The 16,320-nt window shown below is 44.0% G+C and overlaps 1 protein-coding gene across 7 annotated transcripts in view; it reads right to left on the bottom strand.

Moving 5' to 3' along the window:
• MYO5B (myosin VB) overlaps window positions 1-16,320 on the bottom strand; it is a 291,350-nt gene that overhangs the window by 102,853 nt on the left and 172,177 nt on the right. For all 7 annotated transcript variants that reach the window (XM_083465667.1, XM_083465669.1, XM_083465672.1 and 4 more), the window contains exons 11-14: window positions 12,841-12,922; window positions 10,506-10,646; window positions 7,923-8,045; window positions 4,711-4,794 (exon numbers count right to left, since the gene is read on the bottom strand). In XM_083465667.1, coding sequence (XP_083321793.1) covers window positions 4,711-4,794; window positions 7,923-8,045; window positions 10,506-10,646; window positions 12,841-12,922 — 430 coding nt within the window. The remainder of the gene's footprint in view (window positions 1-4,710; window positions 4,795-7,922; window positions 8,046-10,505; window positions 10,647-12,840; window positions 12,923-16,320) is intronic.

Here is a 16,320-nt window from a genome sequence, read left to right as displayed (position 1 = left end):
GGTACCTCAGGTTAAGTACTTAATTCGTTCTGGAGGTCCATTCTTAACCTGAACCTGTTCTTAACCTGAAGCACCACTTTAGCTAATGGGGCCTCCTGCTGTTGCCGCGCTGCTGGAGTACGATTTCTGTTCTCATCCTGAAGCAAAGTTCTTAACCCGAGGTAATATTTCTGGGTTAGCAGAGTCTATAACCTGAAGCGTATGCAAACTGAAGCGTATGTAACCTGAGGTACCACTGTGCTAGTAAGAGCTCTCTGACAGTGGAATAGATTCCCTCAGGAAGCGGTGGGCTCTCCTTCCTCGGAGATTTTTATAAGAAGATTTTAAGCAGAGGTCCCTTTTAAGTAGAGGTTGAATCACACCTGTCTGGGATTCTTTAGTTGAGATTCCTGAATTGCAGGGGATTGGATTAGATGACTGTGAAGATCCCTTCCAACTCTACAATCCTAAGATTCTATGATGTCTCTCTCTCTCAGGTATGTACAATTATAAGATAGTTTTGAGGTAAAGTTACTGAAGAGTTCTGGCCGTCATGGAAACACTTGAAAAACTTTCACGGGCTAAAGACATTGAAGATAATTTAGAAGAACTTACTTTCAGCAAGCACAGCCCAGACACCCCCCCAAAAAAAAACCTCTCTACCTCACAGCACTTCTGTCACAAAAGAAACTGCCATTAGCCCCATTTCAAAACACTGACCCAAGATGCATATCAGAACTACAAGGAACTTCAAAAGCAGAATCTCCTTTGCATTGCCTTTATTAAGACAGGACTGTAATTTTCCGTCAGTTCCTCTTGGAGATTAATTAGCCGAACCTTGTTTGCATATCTGCCAAAATCCCGCTGAGGGAAGGATCTGTTTGCATGGTATTATCATCATCTGGCCTGACGCAGGACTCTGTGCTTGTTTTATGCTTGCTGGGCTTTATTTTAATCACAGCCGCCCACAGAATCCTTTTGTCTGCCTATCTCCTGCCTCCAGCAGGCTTCTCTTGGGCTAAGACCTTCAGATAAGCTGAGGAGGTCTAGCGATAGCACATGGTCACTATCTCTCAGCCTCACCTACCTGACAGGGCCGTTGTGAGGGAGCCCTGAGTTCTAGCTTCTCACCTCGTGCAAGAGTAACAGAGCAAATAGTTAAAACAGCACATAGTTAAGAATAGAAAGCCCATAGTTCAAACTATGGAATTTGCTGCTGCCACAAGATGTACTATGAACTGATGGAGGGCGTCTGTCAGTGGTGACTGGTAACAATGGATATATTACTGACAACATCAGAGGCAGTATACTGGGGAATAACATTGGGAGGTGGTAATTGCCCTCTTGTGGGTTTCCTAGGAGCATGTGATTGGCCACTGTGGAATCAGAAAGCTGGACTAGGTAGAGCTTCCTGTTATCTGAGGGATAGTTGAGTCAGTAGAGGATGAGACTCTTAATCTCAGGGTCAAACCCCATGTCTGGCGAAAAGATTCCTGCATTGAAGGACTAGATGACCCTGGCAGTCCCTTCCAACTCTTCAGTTCTGTGATTTTACAATTCTATGTTCTTAAAGAATTTATGCTGCTATTCAGGGACTCTTCTGACATTTCAGTTCCTTCTCCCCTTTGGAGCCACACATGCAGGGCAGCAGCCATTTAACTGTGGAAGCGACACACAGCTTTCCCATAACAAACAACCAGGTGCGGATTTGAGACCAGCAGGGAAAAACAACGCCAAGGATTCCCCCCCCCCCAGGAGCATCGCAAGGTGCACATCTTCTACATGAACATGAACACTTTTGACATGAAAGAGATGTTTGCACTCAAGCACTCCAAGGCCCCTTGGAGTATTATTTCAAAACAAGAGCAATAGATCGTGGTGCCAGAAAGCAGCTCTCGGCCTCAACACGGAACAGCTTCTCTTTACCCTTAACTTACTCCCTGTTGTGGCATGCCTGGCTATTTCCGAGGGTGTGTTTGGGGGGGGGGTGTTTCAGAGATGTTTTACTGCAATTTTTGTGCTGTGTGCTCAGATGGGGAAAAGCGGGACAATTGAAAGTGAGGATTGTTCTATTTGGCAGGTTGAAAAGTAGAGACATCACCTTGCCAACAAAGGTCCGTATAGTAAAAGCTATGGTTTTCCCAGTAGTGATGTATGGAAGTGAGAGCTGGACCATAAAGATCGCCAAAGAATTGATGCTGTTGAATTATGGTGCTGGAGGAGACTCTTGAGAGTCCCGTGGACTGCAAGAAGATCAAACGTATCCATTCTTAAGGAAATCAGCCCTGAGTGCTCACTGGAAGGACAAATCCTGAAGCTGAGGCTCCAAGACTTTGGCCACCTTATGAGAAGAGAAGACTCCCTGGAAAAGTCCCTGATGCTGGGAAAGATGGAGGGTACAAGGAGAAGGGGACGATAGAGGACGAGATGGTTGGATAGTGTTCTTGAAGCTACCAGCATGAGTTTGACCAAACTGCGGGGGGCAGTGGAAGACAGAAGTGCCTGGCGTGCTCTGGTCCATGAGGTCACAAAGAGTCAGACACGACTAAACGACAACAACAAAATGCTGGCAGAGATGGAACCTTTGAAATGGTGTGACTCTGAATTCCACCCAGTGTGTTTAGGATAGCAGCTTTTTTTTTTTTTTTAAGTCCTTTTCTCTCCTGCAATAGAGCAAACATCTCTCCTGTACTGATTTGCTTCTTGAAAGGAGCAAACAGGGCCGGTCCTTTATCTGCAAGAAAGGCTCCTTTATCTGAAAAAAGCCTTCCTCTCCTCCCTTCATTCCATCTGTACTAATACACCTACAGAAGCAGGATCTGGGCAAGCGCCACTGTTTTGTGCGCAGGAGAAAGATGTTCGCCACAGCTCACAGTAACAGTAATAAATCTGTCCAGCCAGAAGCTGCAAGACTGCAAGAAATGTTTTTGTTTAACTCGCACACTGCTAACCGGAATAGAATCTTGTTCACAATATCGCACCAACGCTTTGGTGTTCCTTTTTGGGCTCTTTTTATCTGCTTGCTGCTTCTCCCTGCTCCTCTGGCTCAGAACACCTGAATCCTAACAATGAAGTGAAATTAACCTGCCATTTAAACTGTGTTATCTGCTCCATGCAGTCTGCCTTGTGTCCCAATCTCTTTGGGGGAAGCTCTTCGCTGCCCCTGCTGCTGCCTCCCGCCCTCCCTCCCAGTCTGGCTGATTTTCCAGGAGTTCTGGTTGGACTTTCGCCCTTGAATTTCTCTGGGGAGAACAGCCACTGAAAGCAGATGAAAGGGGAGCACATACCTCTAGGGCAGCCTTTCTCAACCTTGGGTCCCCAGATGTTTTTGGCCTACAACTCCCATCATCCCTGACCACTGGTCCTGTGAGCTAGGGCTCATGGGAGTTGTAGGCCAAAAACATCTGGGGACCCAAGGCTGAGAGCCACTGCTCTAGGGGATAAGCATTCGACTCATGTTCCCCTTTGGGGGGGGGGAATCTATTTGCAAGAGGGAAAATATGCAAAGTCTTACTACACATGGCTTGTGGCTCGCTAGGGTGTTTGATGGCAATCTTGCTTTGAACTGCTGAGTTTTGCAGTTTTTGCACATGTGTGTACACACACAAATGTTTAATTCTAACTGTAGCCATAGGGGTTTAAGCAGTATCATTTTTTTAAAAAAAATATACAGTGTATATATAATATGGATAGATATCTTTTCAAAATGACAGCAAGAACATCAAGTAATACTGCAAACTCACACCCTTCATTGAATTTATACACATACATAAGAGGCTCATTTATAATTATATTTCGGGACGGATTCGTGTCCTTATGTAGCTGTTTTGTTTTATACTTTCTGGAAGTTCCATGATCATATTATAAAGCAGTTGCGTTCTGCGTAATAAATCAAGCCCTGCTAGGAGTCGTATCTTTCTGTTTTCCAATGCATTTCTTACCAGTAAAAAATATTCAGTGTGGCACGAGCAAATTTTCATTCTGAAAGTGTGGCCCAGGGGGAAAAGTTTGAGGACCACTGGCCAGCAGCAAGGGCTTGATGGAGTCGCAAAGTCGTTGTTGCTTCTAGAGCCCTGTGGCAGTGGTCCTGTGCCAGTTTGGCTCCATTCCATCCTTCTGAAATGCCCCCTTACTGAGGTTTCCACTGGTTACCACCACTGGGAAAGCTACTGGTGGTTTATTCCACCTGCCATCTGAGGAGGTGCATCGCAGTGCTCCTTGAGAGTGTTGCCCCGTGATGGCCAAGGCCAATCAAATCAGGCAGGGCTGGTTGGCGGGACACCCAGCACGATGGACTGAGAATTTGAATTGTTTTGCCCACTTATATACAAGGATCACCCCGCGTAAAGTATCAACAACTGAGGGCTAAACACAGAAGGATCTAGCTGTGGCAAGGAACCCACACCTCAGGAGGCAAGAGTACCAACCAGAATGTTAATGTACATCCCTTGGCTGCCTTGGGGCCAGGGATCAGCTAATATTTGGTAACATCTGATCATTGTGACCTCTTCAAGAGCCCTCTACCCTCATGAGGACTCTTGCAGATTGTAGAATGCCAATGATACCTTGCACTATTTTAATGAAACCAAGATGGACACTTCTTCTCCACAATTCAATCTTAAGCGAATCATTAAGGATGGGAAGCAAGAAGAGGAGGCTAAGCAGGAACCATGAGTAATGCTGGAATGTCAGCTTTAAGTTTATTCCACCCCCTGGTATCTCAGAGTTTACCTTGCTGGCCTTCAGTATATTGATCTGTTCTTCATGTACAGTGTCTCTGTTTTTCTCCAGAAATCCATCACACTGGTACTCCACCTAGGACACAGGGAAGCACAGCAGTTGCGGGAGAAGAGTTAAGATTCTGAATGTAGATTATCCTAACAAAAAACCACCCAGACATTTTTTTCAGACACAGAGATGAGCCACAAGGTTTCAAAAGGTTTTTGATGGCATCCTGAATCTTATCTATGCCCATGATGGAATCCTCAAGTGATTGGTTTGTGACTTCGCAAATTCAGTCTGAGTTGACCCACACACATATATATACACACACACAAAACACTGCCGGCCATCTTCTTCCTTGCCTTTCTGCTTCCAGTATCTCAGCGATTCTGAATACCAGAAACTTATAAAAGTCAGGATTTTAACATGAATCTACGGAATAATACACGAACAAGAGCTATATAGAGCAGATGTTTCCCGAATATAAGCCAACTGTGCTCTTGAGACTTTTAAGCCTCTGAAGTTCTTATGGCATAAACTTCCAGCCAGATTCCCCAGATAATAGCTTAGTTTAAGGCAGAAGGCTGGACAAAAGTTACCTAGTGAAATTTACAGTGGGGTGGTTGTTGTTGTGGCAAATAATTCTAGCTCTTTCCCATCTATCCTCGAAGCTTAAGGCAGAAAGCACATTTCAGTCTGAACCAACAAATAAGGAAAGTATAAAAATCTCTCTCAGGTCGGCATCAAGGAAATCAGAACCAGACCTCTGAGGAAATCAGTTGTTAACAGAGAGCTAATTATAAGGATAATCAACAACATTTAGAGACCTCTCTGGAAATTGCTTTTCATTTCCTTTTCAAAACACATGCAAAGCGTACATGTTAATTGAGGCCCATAAAATATGCTTATTTGCTCTGAGCTTAGTCTCCAAGCTTTTAAGAAGCAGATCTTAAAGATTGAGAAATAGATCTTTAAAACTCACAGGCTAGAAGCATCTCCCAGAATCTTTCCTCAATACTTTAGATATCACAGATTGAGCAATAATAGTCCATAAAGTATCTCAGACTTCTTTTCAAGGATTGTTACTATGAAAAATTGCAGAAATTTTTAAAATTTCACTCCGTGGAACCCTTTTCACACTTACCTTTCCCTATAAAAAATTCCAGAGCCCTTCTAATTTAGATCCAAACATGCAACAGCAGAAGATCCATTTACTTAAATCTGTGTGTGCCCCAATGGTCCAATGACAATTGGCCCTGGAGGTCTACATTTTTCGACCAAAGCGGACAGACAAATATAGGAAGCTGGAGCCTCTCTGCACCTAACACTGACTTTCCCACTGTGCTTTTTGCTCACAAGCACATCTAATCTAACTGGTCTCACTTCCAGAACCAAAGCTGGACTGAGGAATGAAGCACGAGGGGGAAGGGGAGAAGGCAGGAGATCCGCCCCAACTAATGTGCCTCTTTTGCTCAGATTCCCCCAGCTGGAACTAAAGAGATATACCTTCCATGCGCAGTCTGAGAGCCATGGAAAGGAAGGGACATTAAGAAGGCCAAGTGTCCTTCAAAGAAGGGGAGTCAACTTTAACAAAGAGCTTTTAACCGCATCTGATAGCAGAAGCTCCAGACTTATTTTTCTCTGATTTGTACCCATCGCTCTAACCAATCAATACATAATTATGGCACTGCATCTAGGCCGCCAGGTATCCGTCGCAGCAGACCAGAGTGATGGGCCTTACTCAGTGAACACCTAGGCCGTTGCTTCTCTAATCCATCAAGGTGCTGTCCCATTTAACTGAACATGACTTGGCACTAGTGTGGGAGAGAGACTGTGTATGCAAGTTCTCTCCACCCATCCTCGCAGCTGTTCCTTTGAGAGTCTGCTATTATTATAACTTGAAATGCACACAAGAGAATCAAGGGGGAGATGGCAAGGTACATTAGGCTGAGATGGTGAACCCTGTCCAAGCATACTGAGGCAGCTTCAAGGTTGACTGGGGAGTTGGACATGGGTCTCTCTGGCAGAGTTGCCAACTGTTTTGGGGCCCTGATCCTATAATTTAACCATCTGGCATGAATTAAGAGTCATTTCTAAGAAGTGAGGTACTTGAATCTGCTGTTAAAAACTGCCCTACCTATTTCCTGGTCTGTTTGTTTGTTTATTAAACTTATATCCCACCTTCCTCCTTCAAGGGTGCCCAGGGCAGCTACCAGCATAAAATCTGATAATACTACAGTGGACGCTTGGGTTGCGAACGTGATCCATGCGGGAAGCACGTTCACAACCCACATTGCAGTGTCTGCGCACGTGCGGGTCGCGATTCAGTGCTTCTGCGCATGTGCAAAGCACCAAAACCTGGAAGTATAGTGACCTCCAGATACAGTCCAACAGCAGTTTCCATCAGCCCAAGCCAGCACAACAAATGGTCAGGGATGATGGGAATTTTTTTTAATTAATTACAGTGGACACTTGGGTTGCGAACATGATCCGTGAGGGAAGCACGTTCGCAACCCACAGCGCCGCGTCTGCACATGCGCAGGTCACGATTCGGCACTTCTGCACATGCGCAAGCACCGAAACCTGGAAGTAATCCGTTCAGCGCGGTGCGCAACCCGAAATCATGCAACCCGAAGCGTCTGTAACCCAAGTTATGACTGTACATCCAAAGGTAGTAATTAAAAATGACATCTTTAAAATCCACAGTGCCTGCCTGTTTCAGAATGCAACAACGAAATTACCCGTAAAACAAAGCTGAAAAACAGCCATCTATAACCTTCAAATGTGATTAAAATCAACAATAAAACCAGACTGAAATTCATGCCGACATTCTGTTTGAAAAAGCAAAAGCCATTTTTAGGAGGTGCTGAAAAGAGTACAGCAAAGATGCTTGCCTGGTGTCAATAAGCAGGGAGTTCCAAAGAGAGGGAGTTCTGCTATACCATAGTGGCTCTCACTATGATGCAACTGAATGAAGCAGCTGGAGCTCTCGCTCCCACCCTACCCCCCCAATGCAGGCTTTCAATTCATTCCTGCACTGGAGGTGACTGGGGCCTTGGGGTTCTTCCCAACTCTACAATTCTATGATTCTAGACTAGCCTGAGCATTTGAAGATAAAGAGGAAAGTAAACACATTCTCAGCAGCTGCCACAAACCACACGCAGCCCATCGCCACACTGAACGCAGCCCACCGCAGCACCCTCTCCAGCCGCCCCTATTACCTTATCTGCAAAGTGCACAACTATAAAGGAGATGTTTGACATGCGAGGCTTCTGGAAGTGCTGGCTGCTGCCATGGCGATCGTACAGCTTCTGAGCCCAGTTCTGATCTGTTCCCTTAGGGACCTTGAAGAAAGTAAGGGAGGGAAGTGAGAGGTGTTAACACAGAAAGACATCAATATTCAGCATAAAAGCACATGGCTTATGCTGATTTTACAAAATGTTGTTAGGGTCGAGGCAGCTCTGAATGGAGATTGGCACTGCCAGTTTGTTCTGCAGCAATGATACGATTACAGCAGTTTGTGATACACGGCGATGACACGATCAGTACCACTTGCACTAATCCAGCCTTCACTTACCTGTGACTCCTCAGATGTCTTCAACTACAACTCCCATTAGCTGATGGAAGCTGTAGTTCAAAACATCTGGGAGGACACAAGCTGGATTAGTGTATTTTTCTAGTAAAATTTACCCAAGGACAAAACCCCTGCGCACAACTGTTTTGGACATGTATATCTCACTTCTCCTCCAAGGACCTCAAGTCTACTTGCATGGCTCTTCCTTTTATCATGTTATCCTTACAACAACCTTGCGAGCTAGGCTATAAAAGACTGTGACCGCTTAATGAGCCTCACCCAATGAGCCTGACTGATTGGCGATTTGAACCCTGATCTTTCAGATCCTAGTCCAGCCCTCTAACCACTGCAGAGGTTGGGCGGCCATCTGTCATGTATGATCTAGTTGATTCCTGCATTGCAATCTTCAGGGCCCCTTCCAACTCTGCAAGTCTATGGTTCTAACACGTGCAAAACTGGTACGGACCAGATATTGACTGATCTGTCTATTCCTAGATGCAGTAGAGACTGAACTGAGACCTCATCAAAACATGCTAGCAACCCAGCAACATACCAAATAGGTAAGCATCTTTGATGGCAAACTGGGACACTTGTATTGGTCAGGCTTTTTGTGGCTTGAGAATAAAACGTTTTGAGCATTTTACTTTTATATTTACCCCAACATTTTCCTTACAACCTTTATTGCACCATTATCACCTCTTACAGCAATGCTACCAGTGCTTGAAAAAACAGCAAACAAATATTTACGCAGAAATGAAGCACAAAGTTGATTCGTTCAGGTTGCATCCTGTGTTTCGGCAAAACAAGAAAGCTCAGCACTAAAACTTTTTAAAGTTTAAAGCACTTAGTGTCTTAATTACTCAAAGCAGATATACACCTAGGCGGAAAACACGTATTTCAGCAGTAACTTGACAGCCTTTGCTTCTCTGTATCACAATCCCACACACCTCAAATGACCTATTTTATCTTCTGTTTAATTATTGTACTGAGTAACAAAGTTTATTTTTGAAGAGGCTTTTCCACAAAATTGTGCCATGCAATCAAGATAATGCCACCTTTGTTCACTCACGGCATCCTTAAAATGTGAGGATTTGACAAGAATGGACTTTTGCACAATTTATTCTTTATGCAGGTTCTGCTCACTCCCCTGCTTCCCCACACCCCGTGTCTGTTTCTGGAATCCTAAAGTGCTATCCTGCTTCCAGGCACGGCCAACAGCCAAAAAAACCCGTAACTAATTTCAAAGGAGTAAGGTAAAAGGTAAAGGGACCCCTGACCATTGGCCGACTCTGGGGTTGCGGCGCTCATTTTGCTTTATTGGCCGAGGGAGCCGGCGTACAGCTTCCGGGTCATATGGCCAGCATGACTAAGCCGCTTCTGGCGAACCTGAGCAGCGCACGGAAACGCCGTTTACCTTCCCGCCGGAGCGGTACCTATTTATCTACTTGCACTTTGACGTGCTTTTGAACTGCTAGGTTGGCAGGAGCAGGGACCGAGCAACGGGAGCTCACCCCGTTGTGGGGATTCGAACCACTGGCCTTCTGATCAGCAAGCCCTAGGCTCTGTGGTTTAACCCACAGCGCCACCCGCGTCCAGGGCTAATTACTGTAATACAGTTTCAGTTGGACCTATACTTAGTCATGTTCATAGACTTCTTCTTCTTCTTCTTCCTCTTCTTCTTCCAATTGTACCTTGGTTGACGAATGCCTTGCGACTTGAACCTTTCGGCTCCCGAACGCCGCAAACCCGGAAGTGAGTGTTCCGGTTTGCAAACCTTCTTTGGAACCTGAATGTCTGTTGGCACTGTTTCCGGGCCCAATCAGCCAATCGGAAGCTGCGCCTTGGTTCATGAACGTTTTGGAAGTCGAACGGACTTCCAAAACGGATACCGTTCGTCAACCAAGGTACGACTGTGTTGTTATTGCCATCCATCCGACTGGGTTGCCCCAGCCACTCTGGGCGCTTCCCAACAAAATATTAAAAACGCAATTAAACAGCAAACATTTAAAACTTCCCCATACAGGGCTGCCTTCATAAAACAAGCGAGCAAGCAAACTGTGTGGCAGGTAAGTCAGGTAGCAAAAGGATGGGGCTGCCACAGCTCTGCTCTGCTAAGCAGAGGATTATAGGAGCAGCAAAGGCAGAATTTCCAAAAGCCTTTAAAGCTTATTGCTTATCGTGACATTCATATAGATGGAGGGTGACCAAGAACGTTTCTGGCGCTTCTTACCTTGCATTCTTCATCCAGCAAGTCAAAGATACCCAGCTTGGCTTCAATAAGGTCTATGCATGGCTGGTTGTCGTAAAAATCTATAAGTGTCCACGGGATCTGCTCCTTCATATATTCCTCCTGCTCCAGTTTAAACACATGCTGCAACCAAAAGACAGTAAAGGTCCGTCTGGATTTAGGAAAAACTAATCTGATGATAACGGAAGGAACGTTCTCAAGGGCCTACTGAGATTTTATTTTATTTTTTCAAAGCCCAGACAGTAAGTAGATGCCTAGGCACTCTCTAGATTTAATGCCTGTTTTAAATTCAGCCAGCTAGCCCTGGGGATTATCTAATTGATTTTTGATTTTTATTGTTATTTATGTTTTTATACTATATTTTATGCTACTCTTAGAATTACCATATTTTTCACTCTATAAGACGCACCAGACCACAAGACGCACCTAGTTTTTGGAGGAGGAAAACAAGAAAAAAAATATTCTGAATCTCAGAAGCCAGAACAGCAAGAGGGATCGCTGCGCAGTGAAAGCAGCAATCCCTCTTGCTTGTTCTGGCTTCTGGGATAGCTGCGCAGCCTGCATTCGCTCCATAAGACACACACACATTTCCCCTTACTTTTTAGGAGGGAAAAGTGAGTCTTATAGAGCAAAAAATACTGTAAGTGTTTTAAAATTGTTGTTAGCTGCCCTGAGCCTGGTTTTTGAACCGGGACGGGTGGGGTATAAATAAAAATTTAGTATTATTATTATTATTATTATTATTATTATTATTCCAAATGTCTGATTCTCAAATGGTCACACACTAGGACAGACACCCAAGGCATGGGGCCTGTGCAAAAATGGGCATTGAGAGTGAAACCAGAAGCACAGTCATGCTGCCTTCTTCCCCGCAGGTAAGTACTGTGTGTAAAGTGCTGTGATAACACCAAGGTTGCAGGTTCAATCCCCACATGGGACAGCTCCATATTCCTGCATTGCAGGGGGTTGGACTAGATGACCCTTAGGGTCCCTTCCAACTCATTCTTTCCCCGCCTCTTTTAAATCTAGGCTGACTGGGAAAGCGGCACCTGAGGATCACTATTATTAGTAGTAGCAGCAGGCATTTTTATTCTCCTCTGCAGCTGAAAAAGGCTCGCCGAGTGGCTTTCGAATAGCAGTGGAATGACAGCACCTGCCTAAGAGACACAACAGAAAAGGAAAGGGGACTGGGAGGGAGGAGGAACAAAAAGCAAGCTTTGGCACTATTTCTTAGATACAGAGATCTCGCAGCCATCGGCAGGAATGGGGAGAAATTGGAGGACCCCGAATTCGCTGGTCTTTCAGCAACAGCCAACGGAGAGTTCCAGCATATGCACTGCTCTCCCTCTCTCGCTGCCTGATGCAGGAAAGAGAAGAAGCTTGCATCTTTTAATACAAATGTAAAAATGCAAGCTAGCACTGGGGGAAACAGTTTCACTAAAACTTTACAAAGTTGCCCCAGTAACGTTTCAGTGAAATGATTAATTTCATGGTCATTTCGAATTCCATAGGACAATGACTGGTTAGTTTTGGTTTTTGCTTTTAAAAAATTGTTTGGCTAGGGCAAGGGGGGGGTGTTACCTGTTGTGGGGAGGGTGTTCCTTGCTTTCTTCACCTGTATTTCATTTGTTATGGAGGAGGGGAAGGGGAAATTGAAATAGTGTTGCCTGCTTTTTGTGGGGGAGAAGGGTTGACAGAGCATAAACACCATTTCTTCTCTTAAATGTATATTTAGTAGTGTCCACATTCAGCAAGGCTGGAAAAACTTTTTATTTATATATTAAAAAAATAGGGTGGGAAAACTTTTATTAGTCAGGCCATTAGATAGTTGGGAACTCTGAGAGCTTCCTGCTGTTGCAAACCACTGTGATATTTATGATACAGTGGCTTATAAATATTTTTTTATAAGTAAATAAAACAAATACATGCAGTCTCTGAATCTGGGAGATGATTAAATACATTTTCAGCTACAATTTAGATACAGGCTTCTCTTCCTCACAGGAGTAAGCCCCATTGAAACCAATGGACCATTACTTTAAGCAAGCATGCAAAAGATTATAGACCCACCATGAATACTGAGGGCTCGTCTGTAATTTTAACATGATAAATAATACATCCTGTTTTCAGCGAAAACAAAACAACCTCAACTGAAAGAAAGAAAAAAAAGCCTGTTGTGTGTTAAAAATGTAATGTGGTTGGAGACCCCCTTGCCATCTTTTACACATATTAAAAAATATTTGCTTTTCTATCTATCCCTCTTCACCACATTTCCAGACAATGTCACTGTGGAAAAATAAAAACTATAAACCCAAATTACCGAGTTGAACTGCTGCTGGAGCTTTTCATTGGCATAGTTGATGCAGAATTGTTCAAAGCTGTTCACTTCGAAAGTTTCAAACCTGCAAACCGAAACAACATTCTCAGGTCAAGGCTACACAGAACCATTTCTAAAATCTGAGTTTGTAGTTACATTTTAATCGTTTGATTTTTATTTTTTGGGAAGCCACCCTGGGAAGATAGATAGATAGATAGATAGATGATAGATAGATAGATAGATAGATAGATAGATAGATAGATAGATAGATAAAACTTTATTTGCATTAGCCAATGGCCATAGCAACAGTAAAACATTACAGTATACACAGAAAAGGAAATTTGATAAAAGAGCACAATTTAAAGTCTTGAATCAGTCGTCAGTTAGTGGCCCTTATTCTGATTGCTCCTGCTATGAACCTAGCAAACTTTGCTGTTATCTGCTCATTTTGATCTGATATTGTGGCAGTGGTTGAGCGCCCTGGGATGGTTAGTACAAGTGGGGTGATGATTTCGTTGCTCAGGTCTTTGTAGAGAGTACAGGACAGGAGGACGTGTGCCGCTGTTTCGGTGCTACCATCTCCACAGGGGCAAAGACGTTTCTCAGGCGGGATCTTTTGGAATCGACCCTCAAGTACCCCAGATGGCAAAACATCCAGTCTTGCAAGTGTAAAAGCACGTCTGCATTTTGGGATAAGAAGTTTGTGCAGATATGGGGCCAGAGAATCAAAATGGAGAGGTGGAAACTGAACATGGCAAGGGCAGAATTTCCTTATAGTGGCCAGGTTGTTCTGATGCTCGATATCTTTTAGACATTGACCAATTAGACTGTTTGCTTTAGTAGGGGCCACCCTGGGAATATGAGGCCCCCACTGTGCTTCTCTCTCTCTCTCTCTCTCTCTCTCACACACACACACACACACACACCTCCTTCCTGAAGGTACTTCCTCTACCGCCTCAGGATACTGGGCTACAAGGGTCATTGGCCTGATCCAATACGGCTCTTATGTTCTGAATGACATAAACATCTAAATAAGCACCACCTTTCTCTCTGTCGCTGTCTCCCTCCCTCCCTCTCTCCCTCTGTATTTATTGCTGGGAAAGAAGAAGGCAAAAACATGAGCTTCTTTCTATTCAATTAATAAAGCTTTTGAGAAGATAAAAAGGCAGCTAAGGCAGAACACTTCCACTGGACCATAAAGATAAAGGGCTTAAAATGTATTTTTGTTGTCATTTTTTAAGGGCTGCATTTGTAACTCTCCAGGCTCTGCAATCTTGTTATTTAATACAGGCGGCATTCAGTTAAAAATGTCCCCCAATTTTCCCGATTTTATCAGATTAAGAGCTCCTCTATTGTCATATATAACAGCTTAACTCTAACAGAGCAAGAGAACTGAAGGCTTAAGATAAAACCATTGGCTTAAGATAAAACCATTAACTTTTACAGTTTGTAAGTGTGCTGCTCCAATGGAAATCCAGTCCCCCCCATTTTGAGGTCGATTAAGGAAATTTCTGCTCAAAGACTCAGATTTAGGCTGTTAAAAATGTATTTGTGATATTGTGATTTCAGCATGCAGCCTAAAAATTGGGAAATGAACTGTCCCTTTGTCTCCATGAACGAAGGCACAAATACGGAATACAAGATGTTTTCCTATGATGTAGGATGAACCAGAGATTTCAGAAGAGCAGCTCTTCTGGATATTGGACCAAAGGCATGTCTCATCTGGCATATTATTTTCCAGAATGTCCAATGCCTCTGGAAAGACCATGAACACAACAAAGTATATGCTCTGATAGTCTCTACATTAGACTACTGCAATGCGTTCTATGCAGGGCTGCCTCTGAAGACGGTTTGGAAACTTCAGCTGGTGCAGAATTCAGCAGCCAGGCTGCAAGACGGTTTCAGCATATAACGCCATCCTGGCCTGACTGCACTGGCTTCAAAACAGTTTCTGGGCCCAATTCAAAGTGCTGGTTTTGACCTATAAAGCCTTAAATGGCTCAGGACCACAGTACCTCAAGGACCACCTCTCCTTATATGAACTGACCCAGATCCTGAGATCATAATCTGAGTCCCTTCTTCGCGTGCCTCCTTCATTAGAAGTCTGAAGGGTGGCAACATGAGAATGGGCCTTTTCTATGTGGGGACCAATTAACGCTTGTTGGCTTTCAAGAAGCTCTGTGAAAATGATTGATAGAAATGTTGCTTAAAAGAGATGATAAGACTAAGATTGTTAAAGCGCAATATAAACTTAAGAAATGCGAGTGGAGTCTCCTTCTTTGGAGGTCTTTAAGCAGAGGCTTGACAACCATATGTCAGGAGTGCTCTGATGGTGTTTCCTGCTTGGCAGGGGGTTGGACTCGATGGCCCTTGTGGTCTCTTCCAACTCTATGATTCTATGAGTAATTGTGATAATATGGAAATTGTCAGATAGGCTGGGGGAAGTCTAAAAGATGTAGATGTTAGAAATGGATGTAAAATATGGATGGAATGTATATTGGAAACTGAATAAACATTAATTATAAAAAAAAGAGAGAATGGGCCTTTTCTGTGGTGGCTCCCCATTTGTGGAATGCAATCTCCAAGGAGGCAAAATGTTTCTCTATAACCAGGCCTTTGGCTGACAGAATATTATACGGCCTTTAATATGTGTTGTGGGAGAGAGGTTTTTGGTTTGTGTTTGCTTTTGCTTTAGTATGTATTTTGTGTTCACATTTTGTAATTTCAATATTATGAACTGCCTTGTGATCTTCAGTTGAAGGGCGGTCCACAAAATAAACAAATAAATAAAATGGAGGCAGCGGCTCTCTCCCACTGCTTCTCCACAGCAATTAGTATTCACGGTCATTCTGCCTCTGATCCTGGAAGTATAACCATCAAGACTAGTAAGACACTGATAGCCTTATCCCTGGTGAATTTGTTTAATCCGATTTTAAAGCCAACTAAATTGGTGGCCATCACCACATTCTGCTGACAGGGAGGACAAAACAACATTTCCTGCAATGACACATCAGCCCAAATCCGATGAGGATAGCCTGGGCAGCCAAATATATAGGGTAACAAACTAAGTGAAAAACAGAGTTTTACTTTTTCTTTCCGAGCGTAAACTGTAAACATCAGAAGTCGCCAGTCCTAGCCTCACCTCACACAACCCACCACCTCCCAGCCTCAGTTTCCCCATTTGCAATACTGAGATAGTAACAGCGATCCATCTTGCAGGATTGCCGTTACTGAGCAGGGCATTGTACAGTGGTGCCTCGCAAGACGAAATTAATTCGTTCCGCAAGTTTTTTCTTCTTGCGAGCTTTTCGTCTTGCGAAGCACGGTTTCCCATAGGAATGCATTGAAAATCAATCAATGTGTTCCTATGGAGACCGTCTGGGGACAGAGGGGAAGCGCCGCGTGCCTTCCCCTCTGTCCCCGGACCTGTTTTAAAGCAAGGGAAGGGGCAGCGGGGAGAATCGCTTCTCCCCGTTTCCGCCC

This window comes from Podarcis liolepis, assembly GCF_965112155.1.
Source record: "Podarcis liolepis genome assembly, chromosome: 11".
Taxonomy (NCBI): domain Eukaryota; kingdom Metazoa; phylum Chordata; class Lepidosauria; order Squamata; family Lacertidae; genus Podarcis; species Podarcis liolepis.
Note: the sequence above shows the minus strand (reverse complement) of the source record. Positions and strands in the feature narration are given on the sequence as shown.